Source organism: Perissodus microlepis, chromosome 11 (genome assembly GCF_051167445.1).
Source record: "Perissodus microlepis isolate ML-2025 ecotype Zambia chromosome 11, ASM5116744v1, whole genome shotgun sequence".
Lineage (NCBI taxonomy): Eukaryota > Metazoa > Chordata > Actinopteri > Cichliformes > Cichlidae > Perissodus > Perissodus microlepis.
Genome location: NC_140471.1, coordinates 29,455,047 through 29,482,988, shown reverse-complemented (window position 1 = coordinate 29,482,988; position 27,942 = coordinate 29,455,047). Strand labels below are relative to the sequence as shown.

Here is a 27,942-nt window from a genome sequence, read left to right as displayed (position 1 = left end):
TAAAATTCACAGAAAACCTTCACTCATAAAGAAAAACAAGGAATCCATCAGACTGTAAGAACAACAGATTTTAGTGAATGTCAGACCAGCTGATGCTGACAATCAATTCACACTTTGCTACATTTAACACCTATCAGAAACTCATCAAACTATCATGAACAGCAGTTTGTTACAAATATGTTAAAATTACAGTGTGTGGTAGCAGCAGTCAAATTCAAGAATTCAACATTGTCAACAGGTTGATTTCAATGTCTGCTATCGTCAGCTAAAACACAACAAAGGCCAGCTACAGAACGGCTGATTGTGAAAGTAAGTTACATCAGTAACAGTGTTACTAAGTCATAACTGGCTACAGTTACTGGTTCATAAATATTCCTTGATCTCTTAGCCATATCGTATTAACAGCTTGGGTCAAAAAATTTTTTATATCATCTACTTGGTACTTGGTTTCCATTTGATTTGGTGTATTTCAGGTATTACAGGCTAATCATCATACATATATATGCAAGACCTAATTGTTTCCATAATCTACAATTATTGTTCTAATTATACCACAGATCTCTCATCTTCTAACTGATTCTAATTGATTTATATAAAAGTTGTCCACCTGCTTAAAAGTTGTCCTTCTGTATTAAAAGTAAGAATGTATTTCTTCCATACATACTCCAGCAAAAAATAGATTTTTTTTTCTTTTTAAACATAAACCCATTTATTCAAAAAAGGAGGCGGATGATTGTTGCACCAAAGTGTCGTCTACTGATCCAAAATGCGTGTGGATCCTACTTTATCTTTTGATAAGGTTCATTGGAAAATTATTCTGGGAATCATATTTTTTTCCATGCATGTCTAGATCGAACTGCATTTTTAAGCAATATGAACAGATTTTCCTTGATTTCACAAACATTTTAGACACGCTTTGGTCAACACTGTAAAACGCATATTTAAATTAGAGCACTTTTCCAGAATTGTCCATTATTGCAGGAACTGTGACCTAGAGATGATGTTAAAATGAACAACTTGTTTTATTCAGGGCAATTTAATGCAGAAACTGGGCAGGACTGACTTATAAGAGACAAGAAAAGTGTGAAAACAGGAGAAGGAATGTTTGATTTTTGCTTTAAATAAGGCAGGGTGGCTTTAAACATTCCAGTTAATGTCCCAGTAGAGCGGGGCTGCTTTCTCTGTGGCTGTACCCATGGCCTCCTCGCGCTGCTCAGCATGTACGGTAACTAGGTCCTCTTCTTCTGAATGAGCTAAATGTGTAAGGAAACAGGGAAAAAAAGAAATGATTGCAGAGATTAAAAGACTGATTTACCATATTTTTAGGACTTTTTTCCATGTAAGCTGCTTTAGATTAGTTTGTTCTCTATAATCTTTGTATAAATGAGCTTCCTGTACTCAGCTGACACTCCTACAGCCTCATAATGGACAGTCTCAGCTGAATCTGAGATATTCTTTCTTGCCAAAAGTTGGTATGTTCAGTACACCTTAACACCTGCAGACACTTTTTTTAGTTCCACTCTTGGCCATTATGTCACGTTACTTCTTGTACTACAGAGGTCAATACATGCATGCCTGATTTTCTATTATATTGTTCACTCAGACTGAAGAAATTTATTTTTTAGGGACAAAAACTAGAGCAATATTTCACTGATCTGATTTCTGAAGATATTCTGTTGTAAGGCTTTTAGGTAAAAAATATCAGAAAAGTGCTTTTGTATCTAATTTACATTACAGTCACATATTACATTTCAGAAGCACGTGACTGTTTTATAGTAATAGGTGTAACCAATCAAGCTCAGACATATAATGGACTCACTTGGCATGCAGGTAATTTGAGGTTCTTCCCACTGGCCACCTGGCAGGCATTTAATGACAGGATTCATTTTCTGGACAAAATCCTCTTCACAGTAGTATCGCACTTTGGTGTTTGTCTCGTAACGCAACCGCTTTTTCCCAAACACCTTGGCATGGGGAACACGGGGGGGCTCACCACAGGAGGCTGTTGGAAACCACTTTGAGTCTTAGATCTTTACTCCTTTTTTTTTCCTTTTTTTTTTTTTTTAGAAAAGGAGTTTAAAAAAGAAGGAATTAGGGGAGATTAAAATGAGGTGAACTCACTGACGCCCTTCTTGCAGGTGTATGACAAGTGGTAGTTGCATGGCACGTCGCTCCAGCGGCCTCCATCATGCCACACCATCACCGCACAGTCCTCACCAGACAGGAAGTAGCTGTCAGGCTGCCCTTTGTACCAGTTTTCATAGAGCTGACAAAGAGAAGTGAGCAGATTTGAAATTACATAGTAATCTGGTTGATTGTGCTCTCATTCTCACAGTCATAAATCAGGTGACTAAACAAACCAAATGTAAGAAAATCATGTTAAAACAGCTGATAAATCCTCTGAATCTCAAACATGTCAGGTCAAAACTAATAAAACTCACCAGTGGGTTTCCATCTGACCAGCGGAAATCTCCCTCAATGGTTCTGTCATTTAGTCCAATCCACTGATATTCTCTGTATTTTTCTAAAATTGGCACAAGAATATATGTATTATATATATTGTTTATTAAGGCATTGCACTTTTTTTAGGACAATTTGTAGACAGTTTTCTGTTTGTTGTCAATTTTTTTTAAATTAGTAAACTCTACTTTTACTTCTGAGAAACACTGCCAGTCTAAGATGCTCGTCTTATATCCAATCACCTTTTGCCAATTAACCTAATTAAATTGTTTGTCCAGCTGTTTCTGTGTTGTACTGTGAATAAATCACTTTATGACATTTGCAAATCATTCTGTTTTTATTTACATTTTACACAGCATCACAACTTTTTGTTGTGATAAAAAAATGCTTCATGTTCCCAATGTAACATTTATCCACAGCATGTAAACAATATACTAACATATTCTTCACACTCAAACTGTTTGTCAGCAACAATAATTTGAATTAAAGTATGTTTTGTGAGAAAATTATGAAAGAAAAAAATCTTTTGTGGTACACATTCCTGCTTTAAAGTTTTCTGCTGTTTTGGGAAGCCGGCTGCTTTTCATATCCTTACATAAGAGTATCAGTTAATAGGATCAGTGCCCACTGCCTGCCGAGCACAAGGAGCCACCACCACAGCGATGTCAGATAACGATGTCATCGCCCCTTAGCAAGACAAAATACCAACAGCAGCTGTGAGTCACTGCCATTTTCTTGGAAAGAAAAACAAATTCCAAGTGATGAAAGACACGAGAGGTTATTGTTGTGTCTTGTCTGGAGAAAATCTCAGCATCTTGTTCCTAAAACAAACTCATGACTTTTCATTTTTTAACAGTTTGACTCATGTTGAAGCATGAAAAATGACTGGTTTGACACCTGCCGCTGCGTGGCAAGGCACAAAACCCAACTGCACAAAACCCAAAGAGCACTCAGCTATTAGAAACAACAAAATTCATACTGTCCTTTGATTGGGAATGTGACTGTTTTTTACAATGAATTTTAGATTTTACGCGTGGAGAACAAAATATATTATGCATTACTGACCACTGTGCCAGCATCTACCAACGTTTCTCCACTGGGATTAGGTTACGGACATTTGAAACAAATGAACAAAAATATTTGTACTTATTATTAGCAGTAACTAAACTTAACAAGTACCATTAAGTTTTTCATGGGAGCAACCCTCATACTCAACTCTGCTGCTCAACCCACACATGCGGGGAAATAAACAGGTTTTCCAACTGTATAGGACTTACTGCCAAAAAGCATTATTACAACAAAGAAATATATGACCAAATACATACTTTCTTACTTTTTGTGACAGGTTTATTTTTTAATGTTGTGTAATTCAGTGTATGCTTCTTAGACATGAATTGCATTTTTCAAGTGAGTATTTCAAAGCTTTGTAAGATTACCCAGTGCAAACATTAAAAATATACAGACAATCTAAAACTTTGTCATCATTATTTGTGTGATATACTTGACGTTTCTTCAGCTTCAAGAAGTAACATTTAACTCGTGCAGTCAAATTATGTTTTTGCTTCCTGATAACAAAATCTTTGATAATCATATGAGTCACTTGAGTCATGTTTTACCATTGATGTAGTCCTGCTCCTCAGGAGTCATGACAGAGAGTAGATGCCCGCTGCACATCCGACAGTGCTGCTCAGCTGCCTCCCAGCTCTGCCGCTTGCTAAAATGACGATAACAATATCCTTGAAATTTCTCCCAGCCTGGCTCACACATCTCCAGGTCTGAGACAGAAGAAAGGACAGAAAAATATCAAGAAATGTATTAAGTCTGAATAAGTAGAAAGGTTGGCTTATGTTTGGAAGATTGTACATCTGTATTTTATAGTGCTATACCTTTCTGGCAAAAGTCTCCTCCATAACCGGGTAGACAAAAGCATCTTAACGATTCACCGTCGACACACGTGCCTCCATTCAAACAGGGATTCTCCAAGCAGGAGTCTGTAGATATGAGAAATGACAGTTATAACAGAGATCCAGAAATATTTCAGATGTGTGCATTATTCTGTATCTGTGAAACTAATATTCATGAAATTAAAAAAAACTGCATACTTTATTCATTGTATTAAATTGTCAGAGTCCATGTATACAAACATTAATTTCCCAGCTGTTTTCTATATTAATGGGGATAAAATTCCATATATGTGTCTTATTTTATTGACAATTATAAAACTTATTGCTTAAAAACTCAAAATACACTTAAAAAAAGGAACAGATTATAAAGATAAAACTGCTCAATTGACTAGTAGGCTGTCTGATTTTCAAATGTAAAACCCCTTCAAAGACACACCAGCAGAGGGAGCTGTTGCCTCAAACATGGTTTCTCCAAATTAGTTTCCAGTATTTACTCTGTCTAATTTTAATATTGCAAGTCATTTAATGTCATTTTAAAAATGGGTTTCTTTTTTAAAAAAAAACAAAAACAATCTAACATTTTTAATTCCCTGAAGTGATCCTGCACGTTAAGAAAGAACATCCTTCATTCCAGACTTACACATGAAATACAATATTTGAACTATAACTACAACAAAATCAACTCAAGGGGTTTTACGTTACACATTATGAGTCCGTGATGACATGACCTGGCTGTTCTTTACACTAAAATAACTAAATTATGTAAATAACAAATCTAATCTAAACTAATAACTGATCCATCCGTTGAGTTGCGTCAGCCTGAAGTCTTAAACCAGCAGTATAGGACTGGGCTATTTGATGAAAATCTAATATCGATATATTTTGGGGGGCTCTATCACAATACACGATATATATTGCAATATGTCTTAAGCCGCAGCACCCCTGGTACCGGGAGCAAGCGGGAAGCTACAGTTTAACCCTCTGTGCAGTATAAAATAAAACTCCACATTTGGCATTTTCCTAATCACACCTTACTCTTCCCAAAACATTGATAAGCATCAGCTGCTGTTTCTATTAGCACTTCTTTCTGGAGTACAGATACCTGAAAAGCCTCCTTGTCCTGCAGCTGAAACTTTGGCAGCAGGCAGGGAGGCAGCCATGGCAGTCTGCTCGTTCCCTTCAAAATACACAGGGTATATGGTGGGAGCAATGATAGTCATATCACTGTTGTCTGTGGTCAGTGCTGAACTGGAGATCTCCTCCTCTTCAGGACGCCATGTGCATATTTTAACTGAAGGCTCGTCTGTGCCGCTCACCTCCATACCACCATGGGATCCATGTTCTGCTGAGACATTTCACTACATGTTCACAAGTTAATTTTAAAATCAGACAACAACTTTCTTGGAGTTTGTGTAAGTTGTCTAGCTCTCCGTGAGTAAATAAATATGTGGCTTATTAAAAACAGATATGTCCAGACTTCAGTAGAACGCACTATGTAAGACGGTAGAAGAGGTTACTGTTTGATAAACAAAATATTTTTTGTGAAGTATCTAATAAAGGCCTTTAGAGGAGACATATTATTCACAATCTACTTTGCCACTGTTGTGTGCATAATTAGGTATCTCCACTGTGTCGAGACACATAAAACATGAGAAAATAATATTTCTTTGATTTCTTTAATTTAGGTCAGCAATCATATCTGTGAACCAATAAAATTTGCAGCTGTGTTGGCAAGCACAGCACTCCACCCATAAATAGATATGCCTGAAAAGCAAGAACTCATAAATTGAAGACAAACTAAGGCAGTTTACCATTGTTATTTCACTGCTACAGCCACCAGAGCATGTCAAATGCTGTGCTTTTGCTGAACGAGCAAAGCTGGGTCTTTACACACTCCAAGTATTTAGAGGACATTTGAAAAGAACAGAAGATTCATTCATTTACTATTATTTTGATAGAAAATGGAAAATCTTAAGTGTGCCATTACCTTGATAGGCCAAAGATATGCCAAAAAAAGTCAAGAAGCAGGTTGCAAGTTTTTGCTTAATAGGTTAATAGGGCACAAAGTCCTGCTGTTAGAGTGATGTTACCAAGGATGAATGACCCTGAGGTTCATTGATGCTTAGATGGAGTGGCATATGCAGTAGTCACAGCCACATGCATGCCAGTATCTGAACTGTCAGAGCAGAACATTGCTTGATCTCTTCTAATAGAGGTTTTCTCATCTACATTTTGTCTTAGTTTCTTGTGACTGAAATGTGACATATAGTCTAATTAACCATCCAGAAGCCGTTTTCCATTTTTCTATAATAATACTATGTCTCACACATGACTTATGAATGACAGTGATTTCATACAATGGTCACTTAAAAAGTAAAAGTTCGTCATTAAAAGGTTACCATTTCCATCCATGTCAACTGACTCACAGTCAACTGAAGGAGCTGCTACTCCCATTTGCAGCTCTACTGTGTCTGACAGAGATGTTATTGTAACAAACAGCAGCTCTTTTGGAGTTATAGCTAAAAACATGTTTAAAAAAACCCCAACAACAACAACAAAAAAAAAAAAAACTGGATGGCACAGGCCTATAAACAAGGGTTTATGAATAATCTGCATGGTTTCTTCAGCTAAAACTTACAATACACATACTGGGAACATGTGCGCCCTACATTTATTTGTTAGAAAGGGGTGTCGGACCCTTTTAAACTTTACCATTAATGGTCCCGGTGTTGATCTCTTGCTCGTTAGAAGCATCATCAGTTTCCTCAGGAGCAGCAGGAGGCTCAGCGCTATATTCTCGATCAGACCGAGACTCCTGTGGTGTGGCAGGAGAAAGCTCAGGTTCCCAATTGGGTGTGAGTGTTAAATGAGGGATCAGAGTGATTTTTATCTCTGAATGAGGTGCATTCGTGCCAGCATCACCATTAACTCCTTCTGAATTGGTGTCCCCTGAGTTTTCTGGGTTTTCTCCTGACGATTTACCTGGTCCTTCTGTGACATCTTTTTCGGTCTCCTCTGGTGCAATATTTGTGATATTTTGGGCTGTACGGAGGATAATCACTGAGCTGTCTCCTAATCCCTCCATTTCGGGTTTATCCTGAATGTCGTCCAAAGGCTCAGCCCCAGATGAAACGTTGCTTTCTGGTATGTAGGTTATTATCTCTGAACTGGCTTCAACTTCAACAGGAGGAGGAGATAAGGTTGCAGAGATTGGGGATCCCAACAATAAGACAGGTTGGTTTTTTAGAACAGGAGCGTCGATGCTGGAGCCTGTGTCATCTGAGAAAGTGATGACCTCTGCAGTTGAGATTACAGTTGGAGGGTTGTGTCCACTCTGCTCTGCTAGATCATCTGTTGCCACGTCTCCTGAAGTGCTACTCAATTCCTCAGCGCTATGCTCAATTGGGATGGAGGACTCCGTTACAGCTGAGTGGGCTTGAGTAGGATCGTAACCTGCAAACAAAAAAAATATCTCTACACTTCTGAAGCAATTTAGACTGATAATGGGGAAACAAAATGCATGGTATAATGCTAAAAACTAGTAAAGTAGCAAAGAAAAGTAGCATTTTGGGTATTGGAAATATAAAAACCGTTTACAGGCCTAGACAGAAAATTGTGTTTAAGATATACATAATGTCACTGTGGGTCATTTGGGCAACTTTTTGTTGGATACAGATGTGGACAGGCAGGTGGACTGACAGTACAATTTAATGGTGCTCAGAAATAATGTAGCAGTGTGCAGAACAACATACACACACACAATCTCTACCAGTAGATGAAGTATACAAATTACAACCTTTAGAACTCTAGAAACTCTAGAAAGAGTAACTCTTAATGAAAATAGACTGCCATTTACTCTGAATGACTAATCAAACGACTTTAAACTACAGGTCTTATTTAACCATGTACTATTTTTTCTATATTTTACATATTTAACCACATCTAATCCATGGCTAGTTTTAGAATCACTAGTTAACACGTTTGGGAAGAAACCCCCAGACACAGATGGAGAATGACCGCAGCCAGGGTTCAAACCTTCCTGCTGTGAAGGCATAGCGCTAATCACGGCACTACGACCCGTCTTATGGGCTAAATTCCACATTTAAATCTCACTTACTTGAATCAAGGTTTGACTTAGTGACCACTTTGGTTATGGCAGTGGTGTCCAAATCGACTGTCACAGAATGCTCCTGTTCTTCGTCTGGAGAATCATCAGCTGTACTTTTATCAAAAGCAAAAGCTGGCATCGGTGAAGTGGCAAGAACATCTGTTACCTCAGTGTGGAGTGAAGTCATTGCCACTGATATCTCCTCAATAGTACCAGTGCTGGCTTCTTCTGGCTGTTCTGAAGCATCATAAGAGGTGCTCACATAGACAAGCTCAGTCACTGAGGCATTTTCCTCAGGGACATATGGAGTGTGGTCCTTTTGCAAAACAGGTAAATCCCACTCTTGATGCACCTCATCAGCTCCAGATGTGGCATTACTAACTGGCACATCTGGATTTTCAGTCATAGAAATATGATGCTCTGTGGGTTCTCCACTTTCTGGATCTGCCACATCAGTTATGGGTATAATGGAGTAATAACCAACTGTAACTACATTATCTGTGTTTGGAGAAGGGGATGAAATTATATACGACTCCTCGTGATCTGCGTCTGGATCCTCTTCGGGTGCTGGCTGATAGGACTCAGGGTAGTTGGCTTTCTTTACCAGTTCCCAAGTGTCATTGGTGGACATGTGCTCTTGGTGATCAGACAGAGGAGTTGCAGTCTGAGGAATGTCTGCTGTCAATTGTGATATTGTCACTGTGTGAGCATCGACAGTGCCCTGCTTTATTGGATTTGTAGTCTGGGCAACTCCATCTGACGTTGCTTCACTTTTGCTGACATCCTCCTGCGAGGACGTAGTTACAAAAACAATATCTTGGCCAATATCCTCTGGCTCAGTGGCTAAATCCTGGGGAGAATCTGTGTAGGGGCCATTATCACCTGGAGAAAGAAACATAATTTGAAAAATAAATAAACAGAATTCACAATATCCTTATGTTTACTGGGATCGTCATGGCAATAAATGTAAAATACCAAGTTGAATTTTATGTAATAAAGCTATATTTCTTTTCTGTCCTTTTATCCATGAAACTACCTACAAAAGCACCAGCACTGAGGGGACAGAGAATAAACTCAAATAGAAATTACACGACTTGCTCTCTTACTTCTGAAGCAGTAGACATCATGTCGAGAGTGGGTCTCAGGAAAGCCCGTCTGGTTGCTGTATCTGTAAACGGTTCTGACCCCAGGTTCACCACCTCCACAGCGCTCTCTAGGGGTGACAATGGGGTACCGCACACTCCCGTCTGCCAGCCACCCTGGGCTGCAGTGATTTAGTCCGTCATTCCAAGCTGCATAAAGCTGAGCAGTGGTGGCCAACTCTGCACCATGACTGAGACAGTAGGCCTTTGCCTCACCAAAGGTGAAACGCTGGGGGGTGGAGCCATGGAACACCTCACCTTTCAAACAGAGAAACAATAATGTTGACATGTTACTTTTGCTACATTTTTACTAGTGATGTGCGATACCACTGATTTCCTTTCCGATCCGATACCAAGTAAAATTCAGGGTGGTATCGACGATACTGATCCGATACCGATACTCTGTACAAAAACTTAATGTTTCATTGTGTTTCATAATACAATATATAATTGTATTATGTAATTGTAATAATAATATAATAATATAGCTTCATAATGATTACAGGACATCAGACTACTTGTTCTTATTGCTTAATAATGCAGAATTATCATATAGAAATTCAGTTCCCCTCAACATAAGCTCATCATATTCTGTGATATGATTTACTCTGAGGTGTTTGACGAGGTCAGTGGTGTTGCCACAAAACCTCACTGTCTTGCCACATATATCGCAAACCATGTCTTGGCTGTTTGTGGCGGTAAAATACGTCCACACATGACTCCGTTTACGCTCAGCTATTGTTGTGAGTGCGCACGCCAGGGGCTGTAACACATTTATACAGTCGTATTTCGCATATGACTATGAAAGGTGTAAGAGGAAGTAGTTCCTTCCAATTTAGACGATCTGAATGATATAGTTTCTTTTCACTGTGTTCCTGTTGATGAAAAACTACAAATTTACCCCAAAGTACTAAAATATCAATATTTTAATATGAGAATCAATTCTAGAACATAAATTGTTGGTATCGGAAGAAGATCCGCACACCACTAATTTTTACATACATCTAATAAAGCGGGCAATTGCCATAAAGGTATTTTTGATCATTAAGGGTTTCAAGGCATGCTTTAAGTCCAACTAGGCGGCGATATGCTTGCTCAGATTTTCCGACAGTGGTGACAAAATAAACAAATTCACTATAAACCACTAATTTTAATGTTGATGTGTCATGTTGAATTGTCTGCGCATAAATGCAAAATGCATAAGTGTAAGAAAAATGTCTTTCTTCTGGTTTTCATTCTTCCACATATATGATAAACTTTGGCCACATCAAAAGGGTTTTGCAGTAGATTCTGAATGAATCTTATATAAAGTAATAGATGAATGTAGTGTTTACTACAGTTTAGGTATCTTAGAATGAAACTGAGCTTATTTTTCAGTAAAAACACGGTAATTACTAAACACTGCAGGCAGCCAAGTATCTGTGTGTGAATACGGTTTTTTTTTCTTCATTTTTTGTAACATTTAAGTTTAATGTTAATTATTATTGTATCTAATTTACCAAAGTTTTGAGAACCCCAGTGATCCTCTAAAAATAAATTGTTACTAATCATAGAAATCGCTTTTATGCTAAGAGGAAAGAAACAAGCAGGTTTTACACATTTAACACATCACAGAACCATATCATATTACTGAATCTGCAGTTATTAAAACTGGTGACAAAATGTACAAAAAGAGTACAAAAATAAGACACAGGTTTTATCATAAAATACATTTAACATTAAAAACTTGTGAAATGCATTTTACAAGTTTTTAATAGTTGTATTACCATGAATATTCTCCACATAGCAGTACACGTCATACAGCTCATCGGGCTCTAATAGTCCATAGTTCCTCACTCCTGGCAAGCCATCCATGTCTCCAAAACAGCCCTCTCTTGGCATCTGAATGGGGTATCTGTGGATGGAAATGCCAAACATCACTGAAGCACCTCTTCTTCTCTAATGGCAGCACTCTAAACATGGCACTTGTGTAAGTACATTTGTGAGTAGGTCTTGAAGAGCTGAAATGTCTGGTTTGAGATCAGATGAGTGACTCTCAGGTACTTGACGATCTCTGTGTTATAATGTGGAGAGCATATCAAATATTAGCTGTCTGAGTGGAGCACTATCATCCCCCCTAATGACTGACCTCTACACTAAATGCTCTTTTTTCTACATAGAAAACAACAAGTCAATCTACAATGTCAGGCCTGATGTTTGTTTGGAGCTGAAGAAAGGATTTGGATTGACTGCAAATGTACGCTGAAAACAATTTTATGTGAATTAATTCACATAAAATGCTTAAAAGGCCAAACATTGCCAGGTAATGTGCCCTGTCCTCTCAGGGCCTCACCTCACAGAGTGGTCTGAGAGCCAGCCTGCATCACACTGCTCATATCCACTGTTATAAGCAGCAAGTAGCTGCTCTGGGGTAGCGATGTCAGCCCCGATGTCCTCACAAGCCTCTTTAGCCTGCTCAAAGGTAAAAGCGTAGCGGCTGGATGCATCACGGTAGTGAAACACCACTCCTGCAAAAAAAAGAAAAGCTTTGTGAAATCTGTGCAGATCTTGTAAAACATGTAGTACTAAACAAGCACTCACATAAACAGATATTGCAAAGAAAAGTACATTATTGCAGAGCACATTATCAACATGATAAAATCAAATCATAAAATTATAAAAAAAAATATAACTTAACTAACTGTGATAGAATGCACTTTGCAGTTTAATCTTTTGACTTAGCTTTAAGATTCCTGTAATGGTTTCATTACTCCATCAGTGGCTGTTCCAAAACATAAGTATTTTTAAGCTTAATTGGCTTCAGCTGAGCATATGCTGCTTGGCTACATGCTGAGAATGTCACCACTTAAACAAAAGATGGGCAGCATGTTGTATTCACCGTGATTGGGATTCGTCTTGTATATTAGAAGGGGACATGAAACGCTACACATATAAAGGCTAATATACACCATTGAGCCTGCTCTTGAAAAACAGACATAGGTGTAACATTGTCTGTGAAGCTGGATTTAAGAAATAAGTGCTTAAAGTTTTAAAAACATGTTTACCACCATCTTGTGTCTGTGAGTGTGTCATGACATCATGTGTTTGGTTGGTTGCGGCTAATAGACTTAGTTTATGTTAGCTAAATAGTGATAGAATCAATAACTCAGTGGAAAACAAGGACTAATGTAAGTCTATTAGCCGCAGCCAACCATTCAACCACATGACGTCACGTCCCCTACTGACAGAAGACAGCGGTAAACTTTGGCTTTAAGGACTTATCCAGCTTTAATCCGGCATTACATCTATGTCGGTTTTTGAGAGCAGGGCTCAGTGGTGTATATTAGCCTTTATATGTGTAGTGTTTCATGTCCCCTTTAAATTAATTAAATGGAATCTGAAATTAATTCCTTTCTTCTGTTAACTATAAGAAGAAGTTGGTTTATTTCCTTAAATTTACATCCCAACAGCCCAACCTTATTGTGACCTTAGTGAGCAATACAATGGAATTCTTGTCATTATTTAATGCAAACTTCATGAAAGCAGCATTCAGACCCTGATATATTGGCTCACAAATTACTGTGGTCAGAATATCCATATTGTATTGCTTTGAGAGGGCAAAGTCATTCATCACACATGCTGAAACTGTGCATACTATTGATACAGAAACAGGAGAGAAACAGCAGCTTTTCTTCTGTTCTTTAGGGAACGGTTGACCTTATTCCTTTTCATCGTATTGACTGGGACACTTTTCTTTGACTCTGAGTCAAGACACACCTGACTTACACCACCGACTCACTCATGCCTGGGCAAGGCCATTTCATTATTTTACTAAGTCATTGTGACATTATTGCTTGTGGAATAACTACATGATGTGGTTCGCTCTGTTTATTTTAGTACGAAAGGTGGCACGCATTGCTTTCTTGTCTGTGTAAAAAAGTTGTGCTTTGAAAAGCATCACGCACAGCAAAATGCACTAAAAAGACATTGAAGGAGATTTTGCCATTCATCTAAAAGAATGTTGATATTTATTTGAAAAGGGAAGGTGAAAAACTCTCAGGTCGCTGAAAACATCTCTTTACATAAAGTCAAACTCCACTACAGGCCCGTTAAATAAACTCCCTGTGCACAAATTTCTTGATAACAGCTAGATATAAACTCCAACTCTGCTAAACTTTCACCTCTGAACCAAAGTTAACCTGATTCTAGCCTTAAATGATTGGAATTATGTCGAATTCAATCGTTCCCTGTAGTGTTTCAGACTAAAGACCAGATTTAGCCCAGAAAACAACATTCATGGACAAGTGATGCTGGGGGTATATCTGTGTAGTATCTATCATTATACTGTTAACAGTAGGAACATTTCACAGCTAAACAGATAAAAACAGATGTTTTAAATCTCAAGTAGCAAAACCTTAACTCCATATAAATATTTTGCTCTTTAACCATCAGATGTGTAAATAAGTCAGTTTCTAATAGATTCACGACTATCATTGATAGAAATTACATTTGCGTGTTATTCACTGTGTGAAAGCAGCTAAGAGTAAAGTTTCTAAAACGATTCCAAACTCACTGCACATGTTCATGGTATTTGGTCCATGGCCATTAATTCATAAACAATTTAAGTGTAGCTTAACTTTAAAAGGGAAATTCTTAGTATGTTCATTTATTGACCACATTATATTATGTTGTTGACTGACAGTCTGATAAAAATATATATATATATATATGTCTCACCTTTGACCTTGACCTGCACAACATCATTAGCATCCTCGAGACCTTGCTGCACCTCACAGCGGTAAAAACCAGTGTCGTTCTGCCTCACGCTCTCAAGACGCAGGGTGAGGTCAGCGGGGGAGTAGGCATAGTTGAACAGAGAGGCCCGTTCCTTGTAGGCCTCACTGACCCTCACTCTGTCACCACGGGCCACCAGGATCTCTGTCTCCATGCCATGATTCAGGATACTCCATTTAATCCGGGGGACAGACAGCACAGCGTGGCGACCATTGGTAGAGGGGGATGGCGGAGGGTGTGCCAGAGACACCAGGCAAGGTAAAGTCAGAGAGCCACCGAGCACCGCAAACACAGGTTGGGTGGCGGGGATGGTTACATGGAGAAGCTTCGAATCATCTGAGAAGAGGCAAGCTTTAAAGTAACAAGCGACCTTTTGTAATGCACTCTAATTTTTTTATAAGAATCAGATGAGAAGGTCAAGACCACTGTCATGTTTGTGTGTTAAGCACAGACATAGAGTCGGAGCAGCTTTAGAACTCCCAGTTTGTCCCTTGTTGCCTGCCACAAAGAAAAACTGACTGACTGGGTTGCCTGCATCTCAGTCTTTTCCCAGCATTGTCTTCCATCACCGCTGTATGTCTTCCTTTACTACATCCATGAATCTTCATTATCCCTCCTTTGCACATATCCAAACCCTCACAACCATGCCTTTCTAACTTTCTCTCTAAAATGCTCAACCTGAGATGCCCCTTATATATATTCATATCTGGTCACTGTACAACTCTGCTACCTTTAGCTTTACCTCCTGTCTTTTTGCTACCATATCCAAACTATACATCATAGTGTAGGTCTCACTGCCACCTTCTAAACTGCCCTTTTTCACACTTGCTGCTATCCTTCTGTCACATATCACCCTTGACACACTCTCTTCTTCACCTCTTTTATGCACCGGCTGACCCCAGGCACTCATTCACCTTCACTACCACAATCTTTGCATTATCTACCACTGAAGCAGTAGAGAGCAGTGATGCGGCTGTAGTGAACACATATTTCAAGGTGGATTCGGGGGAAAATGTAACTAGGCGTAGGGTGACCTTGGACGTGAAGAAGAGGTAGTGAGTGAAGGTAGATCCAAGGATTAAATGGGGGAAGTTGAAGAAGGAAGAATGTTGCAAGGAATTCAAGGAGGAAGAAATTGGGTGATATGGTAGAGTTACCAGATGCATGATGAAGGAAGCTGCCAAGAAGGTGTTTTGTATATCCTATGGACAAAGGAAAATGGATAAGGAGACTTGGTGATGGAATGAGAAAGTACAGATAAGCATTGAATGGAAGATTTTGGCAAAGAAAACGTAGGATAGTCAAGGAGTAATTTGAGGCTGTGGTTTACAGCAAATAGAGAGGTGGTAAAAAAAAAAATGAAAAAGGCTTATAGTGATTTGTATGTGAAGCTGGAGACTAAGGAAGGAGAAAGAGACTTGCAGCATTTGGCTTGATAGAAAGACTGAACTGGAAAGGATGTGCCGGAGGTTAGGATGATTAAAGATATAGGTGGTAACATACTAACAAGTGAAGAGAGTGTATTGAGAGTGTTGAAGGAGTAGTTTGAGGAACTGAGGAATGAAAATGAGAGAGAGAATAAGACAGATGGAAAAAACGGTTCCTACAAAGCAAGTGAGGGCAGCTTTGGAGAGGTTGAAGACTAGGAATGTGATTTGTCCAGAGGACATGCCTGTGGTGGTGTGGAGATGTCTTGGAGAGAGCGTAGTGGACTTTTAAACCAGATTTCTGAACACAAATTTGGAGAGTGAGAGGATGCCTGAGGAGTGGAGAAGTGAACTGGTACCGATTTTCAAGGACAGGGGTGATGTACAGCGCTGTAATAACTACAGATGGGATAAAGTTGATGAGCCAGATCATGAAGATATGTGACAGAGGTGTTAAAGCTAGGTTAAGGAGAGAGGTGACGATCAGTGAGCGGTAATATGGCTTCATGGATTACAGATGTGATGTTTGCTTTGACAGGAGCTGTGCTGTTTCTTTGTGTATCAAGAGAAAGCATATGATTGGGTGCCAAGAGGGGAACTGTGGTATTGTGTGAGGAAGTTAGAAGTGACAGAAAAGTATTTGAGGTTGGTGCAGGACATGTATGAGGATGGTAAGACAGTGCTGAGGTGTGTGATAGGAGTGACAGATGAATTTCAGGTTGGCACGAGATTACATCAGAAATTGTCTCCAAGCCCTTTCTTCTTTGCGATGGTGATGGACAGGCTGACAGATGTGGGCAGGCAGGAGTCTCCGTGGACTGTGATGTTTGCAGACAATGATGTGATTCAGTCACTGGTAAGTTCAAAACCAAACTCTGGTGGGTAAAATATGAAACATGGCTGAGGTTTTAAATAACAGTGTCGGTGTCTCTGGGAGCGAAAAGCTCAGATTTCAGACTGGTCAGAATGCTCTGTTTCAGACAGTTTCTTCTACTCTTATCTGTATAAAAAAAGGATACTAATGTGTTCATCTCAGACACACAGCTCTGGCTGTGAACACGACAGTATCACCCACCTGCTGTTATGTTTGCAAGAATCACCAAAGCAGAGGAAAGTTGACTTAAAGAGAGGGAGACATTACATTTAATTCATGTTTGTCAGACAGTGGATGAACCGAGGGTGTGCACCAAAACCCAGAAGGAAATGTGAAAATTGCTCTAGAAGAGCCCAAGAATAAGAAAGAAATGAAACTAGAAATGAGCATAAAAGGTCAATTTTAATTAGCTACTTCTTAGGTTATTATACATACTATTCATTGATGACAATTGTGTAAATATTTGTGTTTTAGTAATATTATATAAATTAGGGACACACAAACATGGCTCAGCCACTTCTCTTAAACGTAGACACAATGATGTTTCAACAAAATCTAATGTTAGCTAAATACAGTTACAGCTTTTATCCTGATGATGGTACTAGATGAAAAGTTAAGGGATTGCCTTAATGAGCCATTTGATTACTTTTTCTTCAATTTTCTTATTCTTTTGCTGACACAACAAAAGAGCTACATTTACATAGCGGTTAACCTTGATTTTTAGCTGGAACACTCAGATACCTTTGAGCATGGCTTCCACAGGGTGCATGTCAGCAAAAACAATAAATGACATCAAATGATTAAAGAGGACCCTACTGCCCTAAAATGTTAGAGGTCAGGTGTGATTTAATGAAGCTGTGGATGTCAGTAGTGGATGGCAGTGGTGACGGAGATAGAGAGGGAGAGGTGCATACCAGGCTCATGGAGGGAAGTAGAGGGCGATAGCAGGACAAAGAAACAGATGGCGCACAGCAGCGCACGCAGAGGCACATCCAGCCTGTGGGTAAAAGACAAGAAAGGAGACAGAGGGACATAATGTGCGAACCTGAATATGACAAGGAGTTCTCCAGTTTGAACAACATGTCTTTTAGGCATACTACTTCCTAATGTCCTATCTTCACTTTCAGTTATAGTACCCAGTGCATTAAATTTAAATCCCTTTTCATCAAACAAACAAAGAAAAAATTCTAATTAAATTAAAAAAATAAATGATGAGTTGAAGTGCGAAAGAAGCAAAGGTTCTGTCACAGGAAGGATTATTGTCATTATTCTTCTTAATAAAAACAAATAAAACATATTTTTTGTGTTACAATATTGTGAATTAATCTAATGCTTTACATGTTATCATTTGTTTCTCAATTTTTGTCCAAAACCTTTTAAAATACATCACTGAGCCTTCCCAGGTGACTGTATCCCAAATACTCAGCGGAGCACCAAAACAAAACACTATAAATAGTATGTAAGTGCTTTCTAAAAAACTTAAATGTAAAAAAAAAAGCTAATATGCTTCAAAGAGGGAGTAGAGAGTTGATACCTAGAAGACTGTAGTTTTTAGCCTTGTGAAGGATTTTGACAGAAGCGCCAAAAAAATAAAACAACAGTAAAAACGGATAACTCTTCTCTCTGGATGATGTAACATTCAGAGCTACTTAGGTGCTTGCATGTCTTTGGTAACTTCAATTTCACAAGCCGATGAAAAGCTTTTTTTTAAACATTGACACTTTTTCAGTTTTCTTTCTTGTTTCTATTTTGTTTGTTGTTAGGTTTTTATTTGTTACTAAAAATGACAACTGCAGTTACCCGTTTTTGAAAGGGTCAAACACTTTTGATGTCAGCCGCTGAAATGCAGCTTTTAAAGAACTACAAAACAGTGTGAACTTGACTTCTTGTGCCAATGATACAGCCTCACTAAAAAACTTGAAGGCAACTTTTTAGAGTGCACTACTTTTATCCTTTTTTAAGCATTCTTGGTTCATGACATTGTAGACAGCTGCAGCTGCTGTTCCACAACACCTGACAGCAAGTATCTGCAAAAATGAGTGTCTCACTAAGGAGAGAATAAAAAAGACACGCACTGATTTGAGAGATTCATCAAACTCAAAGCAGACAGGTAGTGACACATGCTTTCATATCATGTTTAAACTGTCTAATAAAGCCAGTGATCGGATAACATGAGCATCTTTGCAGGAAAAAATGAGAGAATGATGAGTGTAGCCATCAAAAGTAATGCTGATACAACCACAAAAGATACAATTTAGAACACTGCAGATAGGAAACACAAAGGACTTTTTATAATATTATTATAATAACACCTTCAAGAATAAACTAAAAGCCACGAGAGGCTAAGACTGGGCCTGCATACTTCAGTGATGCATTCTCCAAGAATAATCATTCACTGAGATAGAACAGCTTCAGCTGTTTCACCTGATTGACTTTTAGTTAATGATTTCCAGCTTTTTTCATTACTTTAGCTAGCCAGATTCATTGTGTTTATAACTAATAGTTTTATTTGTTTACTCTAAGAAAATGATTTTCAGCTGTCAGCCATGCATTTAGTGAAATGCTTCAACCATTTTTTACAATTTCTGACTACATTTTCTATTGACAATGTGGGAAAAACAATCATGCTATTTGTGGATAGAATCAGAAAATACAGAAAAACAGAACAAATGTATTAATTATTTAGCTCGTGATATTCATGGGAAACTACACCCAGGTGTTCAGAGAAAAGAAAAACCTTGAGTCATGATGAATAATATTAAAGCAAGTTGTGCAGATTAAATTTTTATATAAATTAATTATGAACAAGTTTGTTCGTGACCGGCTGTCACAATCGAATATTTTCATCAGCACTGTTGTTTGTGTTACTAATTTTTAGTTATATTGGGTAAATATTTTGAACTTGTATGTGTGGGTGTGTGTGTGTACAATTATCATTCTTATTATTAGATTGAGCTTGATGTTAGTTTAGTCTTCAAATTACAATTACAGTGGCAACCTTCTCACAACCCTTTCGAGGGCTGTTTGAGAGTTAAAACTTGGTTTAGGTTAGGATCGATTTTTTACAGACTTTTTTTCAAGTCATGGTTAGACAGTTAGTTGTGATAGTTAAGGTTATTTTAAGGGGCTATGCAATGTATTATGTGAATGAATGTTCCCATAAAGCTAGCTTTTCAAACATACCCGGGTGTTTTCGCTTTTGTGTGTGAGTCTGAGTGTGTGTGTAGGAGACAGAGAGAAGGACTGCCTGTGTGTCCTTGGAGCTTTGTGGCTGCTGTGAGTCAGACTTCAGGAGCTGTGGAGTGTGAGCTGAATTCTGATTTCTAGAAAACTCCCCGGAGGGTCAGACTGAAACCCAACCTCCAGCTTAACTAGATTTACCATTATTAGCACCCGTGTTACCCTGAGCATATTGTCTTTTGGTGTCCTGTTTTCCTTTGTTGTATTTTTTGGTAGTACTAAGTGTATGTTACACCATTTTATGTTATCTCCTTTCTGCTTTTTCTTCACAATGGCAGCTAACAAACAAAGTGTGAAAGGCTTTTATCCAAGAGAAAAAGGCCTTTATATTACGAAGAGTTGCAGACAGGCTGCCGAGCTATAATATTACATTCTTTCCTCAAGAACTCTTCATGCAAGTTAAGACCAAAACTCAGTCAGTTATTGATTATACTTTAATTTCTACTGTAACAGCTTGTGGCCTTAGGACTTGAAATAGTCTTATAATCCATTTTTTAGTAAAGAAAAAACTTCATGAGTTTGTAATTTATTTCTAAAGCTACGTTGAGAATAAAAAGCAACAATTAAATTCAAAACCTCTTCTATTTCTTTTTTCTTTTTCTTTTTTAGTTAGAATTATCAACAGATGGCAGATTATTGGCCAGATGTTTCAACCACAACCAAGCAAAAACCGAGCAGGTCACTCCTTCCCACAGGGGACAAAACCTGACAACACTTCGCCGGCGGGTCTGCATTAACGAGAGGTTCAACAGGAGGAAATAAATGAGGCTGAATGAGAGTAAATGGTCCATTCAGACTCTTAGATCTTTTATGCAAGCTCTTTTTACAAGTTGCCTGTGGAGAGGAGAAGAAGCTGGACTGTCTGTCTGCCTTAGCTGAAGATGAATGTGCAACTCTGGAATCAGACAGTTATGTCAGTGAACGTTTCCTTTTGACTGAAAGGAGTATTAAACACGTGATGACGAGAGAAACTGAAGTTTGTTTTATAGTCTCAGCAGAGACAGACTTCTAATCAAAACAGGATTAATAAATAATCGCTCAAAGGCTCTTATAATGGATAAATATGAAGGCTTTGAAGGCTTTGAAGGGAGAAATGCCACATGGGATAAAGCTGGCCGTTCAAATCAATTTAACCGAACAGAGATTTAGACTGACAGGTACCGATATCCACTAAACTTAAATGGGAACGGGCTAAATAAAAGAAAAGTGAAATTCACTATACACTAAAAATTTGTCATATGAGAAAGAGTGCCCTTGAGAAACATTTACATGTTACATAAAGATTACCAAAGTACAGCTCAGCACATAAAAAGGTGTGGGTGACAAAATAAATAAATGTAATTTAGACAATTCAGACAAGTTTGATTTTACGTGAGTATTTTTATTTTATGCAACTTAATATTTTACCACAGAGTTTACACAGTCCCTTCCCCTGCTTTTGTTTAGCGTACATCATCACTATAAAAGAGGGTCTCCAACAGCTGCTCCTCAAGAAATCCCATCTGTCGCTGGCATCAGCATTGAAGCCTGGGCTGGCTTCAGTGTCGATGCCAATTACGAAGCACGATACTCAGTTCTGTCTATTCTATTGCACCAACTATTGCACTTTTTACAAAAGATTAATATGTGGACTGATTGTCTGCTTGATTACCAGCTATAATCTTAAAAAGTTTAAACATAGTTGCACAAATGAAATGCTGATGTCTGACACTTTTTAGTCAATTAGCTTATTTGACTGGCTGACTTCAATATCTCCTGGCCAAATAGATAGAACTCAATTCCATCAATGGGAATTTTGCATATATAATATTGCTAAGTGTTACTGTTAAAGAGTTCACAGATTTTATGACCAAAGTAACCAAAAGCAGAACACTTTGCATGACACACTAAGGCTGTCAAAAGCAAATGCATTTCCAATTTCACCCACAATCTTACTGGTTGCTGTTTTTGTTTGTTTGTTTTTTTTAATGTAACTGGGATGTCAACATCTCATCTACAAAACTAGGATTTATTAAATGAGCACAACACCAGCTAGCTTGACTTGCTGATAAAATCTGAGACGCGAGAGATTTAGATGTCTCACATAGAATATCAATGAATAAAAAGCAGCATACAAATATGAAAATATTGTAAAAACAAAAAAAGAAGAAGAAGAAGTTCTTACACATTCACACAAAGAGATATTTTATTAAAGATCATTTCAAATTCTAACATTAATAACTTCTATAATAGTTGAACAAGCTTGAATAAATAAGACAGTAATTGTTTCTTCCATGCTCATTTTATTCATCTTCAGGTCACACTGATGTGAAACTTTCTGCAAACTATCAGCTATCTGTCTCCCTCACTTGATAATTCAGCTCCTCTGTGGGCGTAGCCTCCCACCATGACCACATTTCCACAGGGCATGAAGTTTATAGAGACACACAGAGTGAAGGAGAAACAACGAGAGAGAGCTCTTTTTTTGCCAGGCAATGGATGCATTCTGGTCAACAACAGAAGTGCAAAGTCAGGCATCACAAGTGACTGAATAGTCAGTGACTTCACCTTAAGGGAAATGCAGTGAGGGCCAAGAGAGAGGATGTTTGACCGCTAAGTATGCCAGGAAAGGTCATTTGAGGCTGGAAGGGAGGAAGGAGGTAGAGGGGGTGAACTACATTCTTAAGGACTGCACCAGCTTTGTGAGAGTTTGGCCCATTTGTCACTTTACCCAGGATGTGATGAGAGGGCTGATGCTCCAGCAGAAAGCTAAGTGCAGCACACATGCTGACATTTCTGTAAACGGGTTGACTGCATTACTGCATCTTTAAAGCATCAACCACAGTTAAGTGTTTGCAAAAAAGAAGACATTGGAGTTCTGTCATTGTGAATTTCAAGGAAAATCTACCTTTAGAATTACACTAAGCTTGACACACTAAAGGTTTATGACAGCAGTGCTAAGTTAACAGTTTTTAGAATTATTTCACACTTTTTCACTTTTTGTAGTTTTTTTGAGTGTTAGGTCTTAGAATACTGCCTCAGATATTTGTAAATTATGTGATGCTGTTAAGTTCATCAGTGCTCCAGCCTGATAAGATTATGGATACGAGGGGTAAAAATTAGCTTCCAAAAGGTGTCTTAGTCTCACCCTTACAGGTCGTTTTCACTTTGGAGAAAGAGTTTGTATTTCCCGAAAAGAACTGGAGGAGTTGGCTGAGGAGAGAGCGGTCTGGGCTTCTGTGCTTGGACTGCTGCCCCGGTGACCCAGATCTTTACTGGCAGTACAAAGGGGATGGATGGATTTAGCTTTCCTTAGCTCTTTTATTTACAGTAAGGAACATGCAAATCTACTTATGTTAGTTAGCATCAAAGCTGTAAGCAGAATTTACACAATAGTGAAGATCAAACAATTTTTTCTCTTACTGAATCATATTAAAGCTGTGGTATGTGTGCTTTAGTGACCAGTAGAAGAAGCTACACTTCTGAAAGACACTAGGACCTTGAGTTGTAATACAATCAAAACCAACTTAGAGGTTGTTATTTCATGTATATATATAATGTCTATTTTACTACTGTATAATCTATATTTTACTACTGTATTTTTACAGCAAAAACATCCTATTGTAATAGCATTTACAATAAAGTCGCTTTAAATTTATTTCATTGTACTGTAATTTCATTTGCAAGAATTGTATTAAAAATAAAAACATATTAAGAACGTGTTAACATTTTTTTACAGTATCTTACTGCTATCTAGCCTCCAGTAAGTTACTGCTGAACTTATGATAACCTGTTCACAATTTGTGTACAGTTTAAAGTTACTGTCACTTTTTTAAAAAAGTATTTTCATATATATATATTTATGCTAACTGACATCAGATTTTAAAGTCATATTAGGCAAAATTAATTATGAAAAAAGAAGTTTAAACAGAATTTATAAGTACTTTTATTAAAGGATTCGAAATTAATAAATGCAAAGGAACTCAGTAGCACCGAAAGCCTTTCACCACACAGTCTAAAACTGCCTCTTTTTGCTGCTGTCATTCAGATTTAAGAATGGATTCAAAAACCACTTGCCAGCCCATCATTGGTCAAACCTGACCTCCACTGTACCCCTCCATTTTCTCTAAGAAAGGACCCCCACAGTAAACTCCTGTCGCCCCTCGGCAGATCCTCACTACCCCATCCCACCAGTCCCACATCACACCACCTAGAATGGATCAGCCTGCCCATCTCCAGGGGCAACCTGAACACCCCCACCTCCCACCCCGAATAGACACAATCTGACAGGAAGCAAGGAGCAGCCAGGGAGGGCTGGAAGCAAGGGAAACCTCAAAGAGAATAGGGGAGGCAGAAAAGAAGAAAGAGGCTCCATACAGGATGACTGAGTGCTGAGAGAGATGTTAAGTTCACAGGAATGATTTGGAACAGCTCACCAGGCAGCCTCAGGCAGCAGTCATGTCTTGTTAGCTGTTAGCCACTGACTCTGTGCGCTGGAGGGCAAAACTTTTAAAGCAGTGACAAAAGCCATAAGCTACAAGTCTCTGGGTGTTAGCTACAGCAGCCGTTAGACTTGTGTGAGTTTGTGTGTGTGAGTGTGTTGTAGTCTGTGTGCCACAAGCCGATTAGGCAGATCTGCTGTGAGTTTTAAGGGCTTATGCCTCAGACAGAGTGAGAAAAAACAACAGCACTGGTTTCATTATATACTTTTTGGAGGAGATAGAAACTTGCTGCTGCTTTAGAGAAGCAACACCTTTTGAAGTTATGGGAAACGGCAGTGAACACAATGACCTGATTGCTTATGGCCCCCACAGAGAGCCAGCTGTATCATCTGTTGCTGAGAGCCCACAACTAATTGATTGAGTTAAAATTTACCCTATTGGAAAACTCCACTCGCCACATGCTTAAATAGAAATTAACAGCAACATTTACATTACATTTACCATATCCACTCAAAAAATGAAAGGAAGTGATCAGATATGCACCAAGATGTAATGCCTTTTACGATTCTAGAATAAAGTAAAGTAAAGCTGATCAATACAAACAGATTAGCCAAGTCAAACCTTGGTCCTTACATAAAAGTGGTTATATAAACATGGAAGGGTTGTTACATTCTCTAAAATCTATTATGTGCTGGATTTGTGCAGATGCAGTAATTCCATTTGTATAGCAGCCATTTCCTTGAGGCAATGTGTGAACATTACATTTAAAGGTCAAAAGAATAAGTTTCTTAGTGACTCCCATATGTGCAGAGCAATCTGCATATCAAATTAAAGTTGATGAGTTTCTGCAATGTTCAGAGATCAAATTGTTGGTCTTGATTTCTCTGCAACAGGTTTTCAAGAACAGTGCGTAATATGGTCTGTGATCGTGTAAGTATGTGAATCAGTATTTAATGGATTTTAACAGAAGCGCTATAAATTGTCTTTCCAGAACTCTGTTGATCTACTGAAACCTCTAAATTTAAACCACTGGATCAGGCTTCACATATAGAAGATGAATAGACAGAAGTAAAAAAGTTCACAGATTATGATACTGTACACTTTAGATGTTCAGAATTTGGAATGAGAAATAGATTCTGTATAAAGGATTGTTGGTTACACAGAATTCAAATGAAGGACTGTTTCTTTTTATTTAGAGTTATCAAAAAGGTTTGACTTTGGAAAATGAACTTAGTAGTTTGTTAATATGTAAATTGGCCCCTAAAATAAAAAGTAGATCTGCATGAGTCCTGGTGCTTTTCTTTTCCCGATTGCAAACATTCACCTAACTGCCCAAGTTTAAATCAAAGGTTTTTTTCCATGTGGAACAGTAATAATAATACCCTATTTGAATTCCTATATATGAGACTGACAAGAAAAGACATTCAGTGATGCTGTCTGAACAAGTGCAAGCTGACTTATATTATAGAGAAAGGTATTTTCAATTATTATATGAATATTCAAATTAAGGACTGTACAAGTAAACAAAAGTGGAGAGCTGCAGGATAACAACCAGGTAACAATTCAAACTTTTCTCATTGAGTGTGAATGTAACCCCAAGATTCAGCACTTTACATAAATGCTGAATTTTGTATTTTTGTATTTGTAATTTCTGATGCAGCACTGAAAATTGATGCATACACTTATACATTGTGTTGAATATATGTGACGTTTTTACAGCTAAATGAGGAGAAAACACATCTCAAACCTGAACTAATTAACTTTAAAACTGTTTCTCCAAAGAGAAAATAACAAAAAAGGAAATACATCAATAAATAAATAAATTTTTACAACTTTATTTGCATTGATTGCATGTTAATGGCACAGTTATTTCCACTGGCTTATACTTTTTTTTTGGCCATAATTGATTTATTTACTTACTTACTTACAGGTTACATATATTTATATCTACCAGGTGCAACATAAGGATAACAAATTTGGCTAAATATATAAGACACAAAACCCTGAAAACAAGTAATTCTGCAAGATGAGCATTTCCCCTTTGATGCCTGATGCACAATGTGCTGATTCTTTTCCTTCTATTTCTAGCCTACCGCGTTAGAGTATTTTTAAATTGTGCTATCACTACTTTTTTCTTTACAACATCCGATTATTACATCTAGCTCTGCACATGCTATCACTAAACATCTCTGGGGTAACGTTGTGATGCTGAGGTTGTTAAGTGATGCTGTTAGCGCACTACTTTGTATTACCAAGCTGTATCACTCATTGTTCGGCATTTCAAGTGTAACGATCCAAAAAATTCGTTCCATAGAAATGCAAACGGTGTTTCGAAATAAAATGCATGCGTAGCAAGGTCAGAGGCTTAAACAAATATCAAACACGGCACAAAAAGAAGTCGAAAACCTAAAAGTGCGTTTTACACTAATGAAATTCGCAAAACAGATATAAAGGACTTACTTCATGTTTAGACTTCTCGGCTTGGTTTTGCAGAAGTTAATCGGCGTCTCTTCTCGAAGAAGCCTCGGCACAGGTGCAGGTGTTTGTATCTATTTACCGACCGAAATTCCTCCAGGAGTCTCTCACTGCTGAAGCGACTGCAGATGAGAAGTAGAGATTTTCACTCCCGTCCTCCCGTTCACCAAAATGAGAGGAGGTGGAGAGAGGAGAAACTGGGATGCGAGCACTTTTAAAAGCCCAAGAACCCCCTCACTCCCTCCTCCTCCTCCTTCTGCTAAAGAATGAACAAATGAGGATACTTATCATCAGTATCATAAGCGGGTCGTCCCCATAGCCCATAATTTGATGCTGGAAAACTAGTTCATGCATTCATTACATCTAGGCAAGACTATTGTCATTCAGTGTTATCTTTTCCCCCCTAAAAGTTTCCTAAAAAGCCTCCAATTAATCCAAAACGCTGCAGGGAGAGTGTGACCAGGTGCAAGAAAGAAAGGTCATATTTCTTAAACACTGGCTTCTCGTCATTGGCTCCCTGCTAATTCCAGAATATATGCTAAATTTAAAATAGTTCTCCTGACATATAAAGTGAGGTCTCAACTTTTAAGACTTAAAACTTTCCTTTTGATAAAGTTTATAGTTAGGGCTCAATCGGGTGAGCTGAATCATACCTTACTTATGCGGGACTTCACGTGATACACCATGCAATTATTCATCTCTTACCTCTTTTCACCCAACTGCAGCATGACATTAAATGTTCTTCTTCTCCCATAGTGTCGACGGTTAAAGAGTCAATAATTGACATTTATGGCCACTAGGGGGAGGAACAATTCCATAAGAATCTGACAAAATGCTCGAATATATAATGCCCTTATTAAGGGCTAATGCCTGCAGTCTAACCCAGATTTCCAGCAGACTCAATAAAATTAGCATTCAGCTGTAGTCTCAAAACATTACCACTCACAATCATGTCTGGATCTCCAAAGAAGGAAAAAAGTGACACATTTTCTGATGATTTATGCTAGAATCTTGGGAGATCTGCATCTCATTTCACAAACTGTGTGTCACATAATTACAAGATAACATCTCAAAATATAATTAGTCAGTATTCTTGCATAATGATATTGTGGTTATCT

The 27,942-nt window shown here is 38.1% G+C and overlaps 1 protein-coding gene across 2 annotated transcripts; it reads right to left on the bottom strand.

Moving 5' to 3' along the window:
• Positions 1-50: 50 nt before the first annotated feature.
• On the bottom strand, positions 51-27,033 carry bcan (brevican). Of its 2 annotated transcripts, none has more exons than XM_084943955.1 (15): positions 26,810-27,033; positions 17,603-17,685; positions 14,331-14,738; positions 11,947-12,121; positions 11,381-11,508; positions 9,579-9,872; positions 8,482-9,354; positions 7,077-7,817; positions 5,467-5,706; positions 4,347-4,451; positions 4,077-4,235; positions 2,442-2,524; positions 2,122-2,266; positions 1,820-2,002; positions 51-1,253 (listed from the first exon to the last, which is right to left on the bottom strand). In XM_084943955.1, exons 1-15 carry the CDS (start codon positions 26,812-26,814, stop codon positions 1,138-1,140), a joined length of 3,738 nt encoding a protein of 1,245 aa, XP_084800081.1. In that variant the 5' UTR covers positions 26,815-27,033; the 3' UTR covers positions 51-1,137. The 2 variants fall into 2 exon arrangements, with proteins under 2 accessions (XP_084800081.1, XP_084800082.1); XM_084943956.1 differs by having other exon boundaries at positions 14,331-14,723.
• Positions 27,034-27,942: the final 909 nt, after the last annotated feature.